Source organism: Coenobita brevimanus, chromosome 32 (assembly GCF_032717465.1).
Source record: "Coenobita brevimanus isolate Jiangsu-jjx chromosome 32, ASM3271746v2, whole genome shotgun sequence".
Lineage (NCBI taxonomy): Eukaryota > Metazoa > Arthropoda > Malacostraca > Decapoda > Coenobitidae > Coenobita > Coenobita brevimanus.
Window position 1 is genome coordinate 2,172,897 of NC_136985.1, and position 7,500 is coordinate 2,180,396.

The window sequence follows — 7,500 nt, forward strand, 5'->3', positions numbered from 1 at the left end:
TGTTGCCCCAAGAGGAGCGTAGGAGGCCGGGGCTAGGCAGTTGGTGCTGACATTTAAGATGAGTGACCAGCCTCACTCATCCCTGAGTGGCATTACATGAGCAATAAACCCCAACCATCCCTTGGATATAAACCTTCACCGGTTCAATCCGATTGGAGCGCCTTAATTACCCACTAAACCACCAGGCGCCATAATTTAGTGTTATGGTTGCCACCCAGCATAGTAAATGGTTTCTTGGCTTACAGGAAACCACTTGGCTTGTAACTCAATGTAAAGCCACCTGTAAAGGAAAGAAAAGCAATAAGAAGTGACAGGAAAGATGGGAGAAATAGGAAGAGAGGAGGACAGGCACAGAAAAAGAATGATAAAGGCTAAGGAAGAAGTAGGCAGCAGTACATCAAGTGAGTGGATGATGGTAAGAAATAGGAAGAGAGGAGGACAGGCACAGAAAAAGAATGATAAAGGCTAAGGAAGAAGTAGGCAGCACTACATCAAGTGAGTGGATGATGGTAAGAAATAGGAAGAGAGGAGGACAGACACAGAAAAAGAATGATAAAGGTAGGCAGCACTACATCAAGTGAGTGGATGATGGTAAGAAATAAGAAAAGAGGAGGACAGACATAGAAAAAGAATGATAAAGGCTAAGAAAGAAGTAGGCAGCACTACATCAAGTGAGTGGATGATGGAAAGAAGTAGGAAGAGAGGAGGACAGACACAGAAAAAGAATGATAAAGGTGAAGGAAGAAGTAGGCAGCACTACATCAAGTGAGTGGATTGTGGTAAGAAATAGGAAGAGAGGAGGACTGACAAAGGAAAAGATAGGAAGAGAGGAGGACAAACACAGAATGATCAAAGTGAAGGAAGACGTAGGCAGCACTACATCAAGTGAGTGGATGATGACCACCACCTACCATATCTCAAAAACCACATATTTTTTCCCACTTACTTCCACTCATCGTCAGAGGTGCGGCCAAAGTGCTGCTGCGCGTACATGAGTAAGTTCGTGTACGCGTGGATCTCCGTGGCGTTGTACAGATCTCCGCCGCGCGTCACTACCGCATTGGACCGCACTTTCCCCAGGTTACAGGTCTCGTAGTCCGTCACAGCAGCGCGGGTACCTAGCGAAAGGTTGTTTACATTGGGGTGCGACAGGCTGGGATAGGGACTTCAAACAGACTGGATTTCGGTTGGGTTGGGTTGGGTTGGGTTGGGATGGGATGGGATGGGTTGGGTTGGGGTAGGCTGTGGTGAGGTGGGGTGTGGTGTGGTGAGATGGGTTGGGTTGGGTTGGGTTGTGTAGGGTAGGGTAGGGTTGGGTAGGGTTGGGGTGGGGTGGGCTGGGGTGAGGTTTGGTTTGGTTGGGTTGGGTTGGGTTGGGTTGGGTAGGGTTGGGTTGGGGTGGGGTGGGGTGGGCTGGGGTGAGGTTTGGTTTGGTTTGGTTGGGTTGGGTTGGGTTGGGTTGGGTAGGGTTGGGTTGGGTTGGGGTGGGGTGGGCTGGGGTGAGGTTTGGTTTGGTTGGGTTGGGTTGGGTTGGGTTGGGTAGGGTTGGGTTGGGGTGGGGTGGGGTGGGCTGGGGTGAGGTTTGGTTTGGTTTGGTTGGGTTGGGTTGTGTAGGGTAGGGTAGGGTAGGGTAGGGTAGGGTAGGGTAGGGTAGGGTTGGGTTGGGTTGGGGTAGGGTGAGGTGTGGTAAGGTTGGGTTGGGATGGGATGGGATGGGATGGGATGGGATGGGTTGGGCTGGGTTGGGTTGGGTTGGGGTAGGGTGAGGTGTGGTAAGGTTGGGTTGGGTTGGGTTGGGTTGGGTTGGGTTGGGTTGGGATGGGTTGGGTTGGGTTGGGTTGGGTTGAGTTGGGTTGGGTTAGGTTGGGTTTGGTTTGGTTGGGGGTAGGGTAGGGTAGGGTAAGGTTGGAGGGATGGGGTGGAGAGGTATATGAGAGAGGGGGGTGTGAGCTGGGGGCAGGGCAGTGAAATGGCGGGGGACAGGGCGACATGGAGGTGATTTACTTGTGGCCACCCCTTATGGGAGGGCATATGGCAATAGATAGATAGATAGATGGGGTTGCTAAGTTCTCTATCTATCTGTCTATCTACAGCCCGACGCCCTAATCTTGCAAAGGGTAGCTGCAGACAAAACCCCACCAAGTCACTCTGTCCCCCACCATTTGACTGCCCTCCCCGCAACTCACTCCCCCCTCCCTCATATACCTCTCTACTCCATGCCTCCACCTCATCCTCGGTCTTCCCCTCCCTCAGCTACGGACACAAAATAAAACCATACACACCATCTCGACACACAAGCTGGTAGTCCGAAGTCAGTTGATTGCGCGCCCAGTATTCCTTACTCTTGCCGTCCACGTTCTCCCTTACTGTAGTGTGTTTCAGGAACGCTATGTCCCCACCTCCCTCCACCAGGCACCGGAACGCACCTGAACGAGGGAGAAGAGGGAGAATATCAGGAGGGATGGAGGGAGATTATGACAGACAGAGGGAGATTATAAGAGAAAGGGAGGTTATGAGAGAATGCTATGCCTCCACCTCCCTCCACCAGGCATCAGAATGCGCCTGAAAAAGGGAGAAGAGGGAGAATATGAGAGACAGACACAGAATGATAAGGGTGAAGGAAGAAGTAGGCAGCACTACATCAAGTGAGTGGATGATGGTAAGAAATAGGAAGAAAGGAGGACAGAATTGAATGGTTAAGGTGAAGGAGGAAGTAGGCAGCACTACATCAAGTGAGTGGATGATGGTAAAAAACAGGAAGAGAGGAGGACAGACACAGTAAAAGAATGATAAAGGCTAAGGAAGAAGTAGGCAGCACTACATCAAGTGAGTGGATGATGGTAAAAAATAGGAAGAGAGGAGGACAGACACAGTAAAAGAATGATAAAGGCTAAGGAAGAAGTAGGCAGCACTACATCAAGTGAGTGGATGATGGTAACAAATAGGAAGAGAGGAGGACAGACACAGAAAAAGAATGATAAGGGTGAAGGAAGAAGTAGGCAGCAATACACTCATCCACTCTCCATTCAAGCTCCCAGAATCCTGACCAGTCCAATTTAATTGAAGTCTAGGTAAATAAATGGGCCACACACTCATCCACTCCCCATTCAAGTTCCCAGAATGCTAACTTCAAAAACTTACTAAATAAATGGGCCACACAGTCATCTACTCCCTATTCAAGCCCCTGCAATCCTGACTTCAAAAACTTACTAAATAAATGGGCCACACACTCATCCACTCCAGCTCACGGAATCCTCACCTGTAAACCCATAATAGGGCTCGGTGTGGTCCCTGGCGCAGTAGCTCGCTCCACTCCCTCGGCACAGATGACAGAGATTGAGATGCGTGTTTCCGTGGCGATAATAAATAAATGGGCCACACACTCATCCACTCCCCATTCAAGCCCACAGAATCCTGACAGGTCCAAGTTAATTCAAGTCTACCTAAATGAATGGGCCATACACTCATCCACTCAAGCTCCTGGAATCCTGACTTCAAAAACTTACTAAATAAATGGGCCACACACTCATCCACTCCAGCCCACGGAATCCTCACCTGTAAACCCATAATAAGGTTCAGAGTGGTCCCCAGCTCAAGTGTACCCAAATAAAGGCCACACACTCATCCACCCAAGCCCATGGAATCCTGACTTCAAAAACTTACTAAATAAAAGGGCCACACACTCATCACTCAAGCTCCTGGAATCCTGACCCACCTGTAAACCCATAATAAGGTTCAGAGTGGTCCCCAGCTCAAGTCTACTTAAATGAATGGGCCACACACTCACTCACTCTCCACTCCAGCCCACGGAATCCTCACCTGTAAACCCATAATAGGGCTCGGTGTGGTCCCTGGCGCAGTAGCTCGCTCCACTCCCTCGACAGAGATGACAGAGATTGAGATGCGTGTTTCCGTGGCGATAGAAAGGGCTAAGGGCTCCAGGGACGCACGATTTCATGAAGTACTCAGAGGCGGCACGCACGGAATTGCATGAATATTGTCGAATGATGTTGTTGTTGATGAGGTAGGCCATCGGGACCACCCAACCCCCCCCATGCATCACAGAGGGGTGGCACGTCATTTTGTCTGTCGAGAGGGAGTGACGGATTAGGGTGGTGGTGGTGGTGGTGGTGGTGGTGGTGACTGATGATGATGATGATGATGATGAGGAGGAGGAGGAGTTGGAGGAGGATAATGGTGGTGGTGATGGTGGTGGTGGTGGTGGTGGTGGTGGTGGTGGTGGTGGTGGTGATGATGATGATGATGATGATGATGATGATGATGAGGAGGAGGAGGAGGATAATGGTGGTGGTGGTGGTGGTGGTGGTGGTGATGACACACAAAAGCACATACATCAACAACAAATAAACAGATAGATAAACAGACAGATAGATTGCCATAATACAGTCAAGTTGCCCATGGTGTGGACTTCTATGCCACAGTTTTCTATGATACAGGAAGGTGCCAGACCCCCCCCAAAATAAACCATGCGCATAAACTACCTATGGCGTGGGCGTGGCAAGAAAGCACGGGCAAATTCCCCTGGCGGTCAGCGTGCTCCCGTTTGTAAACAAATTGGTGACCACTTCAGCTCCATACTACAAGTGCTCCAACTGTGGACTTATTTCTTTCTTATGAGGGGGGTTAAACTTCACCAAATTCATTGTGTTAAGTAACGAAACACTAAGGCTTCTTTGGGTATTGTGACTGGTTTATAGGTTTGTTGGTAAAACCGCTATGAACGGGTCAGTGACGAAGCACTTATCTCTGGGCTAAGATGAAGTATAATGCCTCCCATCATCATCATCATCACGTATATAAGAATGATTAGTATTGTGTTAAATATGAGTTTTGTTGACACTTGAGCATACAAACTTCATCAAATAAACTTTTTCAATCAGTGCTTCACCAGGCAGCCTCCGCCACCTTCAATGTTTTGGTTGGTCGGCTGATCTGTCTCTACTTGTATTTTGTTTTTCTCTTGGAAGGAACAGTGTTGCGGGCTCGTCGCCTTTGGTTCCTTCTTCTTCACATAAAAAAAAAAAATTGGCTGAGCTTTTTTTTGCTTGATCTGCAACACGTGGTACCACCCAAGGAGACACACGGCTGATCACCCTCTTGTTTTTTTGTGCCTATTGTTAAGTGTAATGTATGCACTGACATGTGGAGAGAATGGAGAATGAAAGACTGACTAAGAGGGTGTATGTAGGTGAGGTGGAGGGAGGGAGAGGGAGGGGTAGACCGAGGATAAGGTGGAGGGATGGAGTTGAGAGGTATATGAGGGAGGGGGGAGTGAGTTGGGGGGAAGGTAGTCAAATGGTGGGTGACAGAGTGACTTGGAGTCATTTTGTCTGCAGCCACCCTTTGTGGGATTAGGGTGTCAGGCTATAGATAGATAGATAGATAGATAGACTGGTTGCTTGATTGTGTGTGTGTGTAAAGTGGGGAAAATGGGGAAAGGTGAGGTGAAAAGGGGGACTCTTGGTGAATGTCCAGAACCTATCTATCTATCTATCTCTTGCCAGACGCCTCAATCCCGTTCAGGGTGGCCACAAACAAATAGCCTCCACATTGCCCTGTCCCCCGCCATTTCACTGCCCTGCTCCCAACTCACACCCCCCTCTCTCATATACCTCTCCACCCCATCCCTCCATCTCATCCTCGGCCTTCCCCTCCCTCTTCCCCCCTCCACCTCACTCACATACCCTCTCCTCATCAGTCTCTCATATACCTCTCCACCCCATCCCTCCATCTCATCCTTGGCCTCCCCCTCCCTCTTCCTCCCTCCACCTCACTCACATACACTCTCCTCATCAGTCTCTCATATACCTCTCCACCCCATCCCTCCATCTCATCCTCGGCCAGAACCAAATCGCATTATTCCCATAGGTTTAGTTATTTGTATGGCGCGGTTTTCTATGGAATGGGTGCAGTACAGAACCAGTCAGTCGCACCTTAGGCAATTTGACTGTGGATGGATAGACAGATACCCCCTCACCAAGAACGGATAGATAGATAGATAGACAGATAGATACCCACCTCGTAAATACAGCACGTCAGTATCAGGATCGTCCTCCTTTGAAACGACATCCACATAGATAGACAGATAGATACAGATAAATAGACAGACAGATAGATAGACAGATAGACAGAGATAGACAGACAGATAGATACCCACCTCGTAAATACAGCACGTCAGTATCGGGATCGTCTTCCTGCGAAACGGCCACTACGTAGTACTCCAATGTGTCTAAGTTATACTGCTCTCCCATCACTGGCACACGATAGATAAATAGATAGATAGATAGACAGATAGATACCCACCTCGTAAATACAGCATATCAGTATCAGGATCGTCCTCCTTCGAAATGGCCACTACATAGATGGACAAAGAGATAGATAAACACAGATAGATAGGTAAACAGACATACAGAAAGACAGACAGATAGATAGATAGACAGACAGATACCCACCTCGTAAATACAGCACGTCAGTATCGGGATCGTCCTCCTGCGAAACGGCCACTACGTAGTACTCCAACGTGTCTAAGTTGTACTGTTCCCCCATCACCGGCACAAGCTCGTAATTCAGGCCAGCGCTGTAAATATCTCCAGCCTCGAACACTGCCACGTCTGCCTCCCTGTTGAGTGTGTGGTTGAGATTGATGGTGGTGGTGGTGACAAAGGTGGTGGTGGTGGTGATGATGATGATGACAACTGGTGGTGGTGGTGATGATGGCAGTAATAACGATGACAATAACCACAACAATGACAAAGATGATGATGATGATGATGATGATGATGATGATGATGGAATGAGTCTCCTTGGTTACTAATCAAATCTATCTCCATTCTAACTATATCCTGTCATTAACTAAGCTAAAATGGGGTAATGGATCTTTTTTGGATGCTAAAATTTGCTGTATTCCATCAAAAATATTTCTTCCACATCCACACTGATATCAGTCTCCTTGGTTACTAGTCAAATCTATCCTCCAATCATCTCACCAACTAAGATGAATTGGGGTTATGGATCTTTTTTGGACTCTAAAATTTGTTGCATTCCATCAGATATTCTTTCCAAAATCCACACTGAAATGAGTCTCCTTGGTTACTAGTCAAATCTATCCTCCAATCTTCTCACCAACTAAGCTAAAATGGAGCAATGGATCTTTTCTGGACTCTAAAATTTGCCATATTCCATCAAATATTTCTTCCACATCCACACTGAAATGAGTCTCCTTGGTTACTAGTCAAATCTATCCTTCAATCTTGTTACCAACTAAAGGTGGCGACACACTGGGACAAAAGTGACTAATATGCGAGAGAGAGAGAGAGAGAGAGAGAGAGAGAGAAAGAGAGAGAGTTTTCGCCCACAGCTTGTTGGTGGGACAGAACCTAAATAAGCCTATATTATTTTTGTAACTGGTGAGAAAACATATTGTTAATCACAGAAGGAAACTGTACCTAAAATTGTTCAGTACACATAATTTAATTCTTG

The 7,500-nt window shown here is 47.7% G+C and overlaps 1 protein-coding gene across 1 annotated transcript in view; it reads right to left on the reverse strand.

Annotated features, from left to right (window-relative positions):
- The window catches only part of Tsf2 (transferrin 2), a gene marked incomplete at its 5' end in the record, with an annotated part of 25,192 nt that overhangs the window by 4,762 nt on the left and 12,930 nt on the right, over window positions 1-7,500 (reverse strand). Inside the window, 4 exons of the mRNA XM_080269206.1 lie at window positions 947-1,118; window positions 2,283-2,426; window positions 3,820-4,086; window positions 6,474-6,640. Coding sequence (XP_080125332.1) covers window positions 947-1,118; window positions 2,283-2,426; window positions 3,820-4,086; window positions 6,474-6,640 — 750 coding nt within the window. The remainder of the gene's footprint in view (window positions 1-946; window positions 1,119-2,282; window positions 2,427-3,819; window positions 4,087-6,473; window positions 6,641-7,500) is intronic.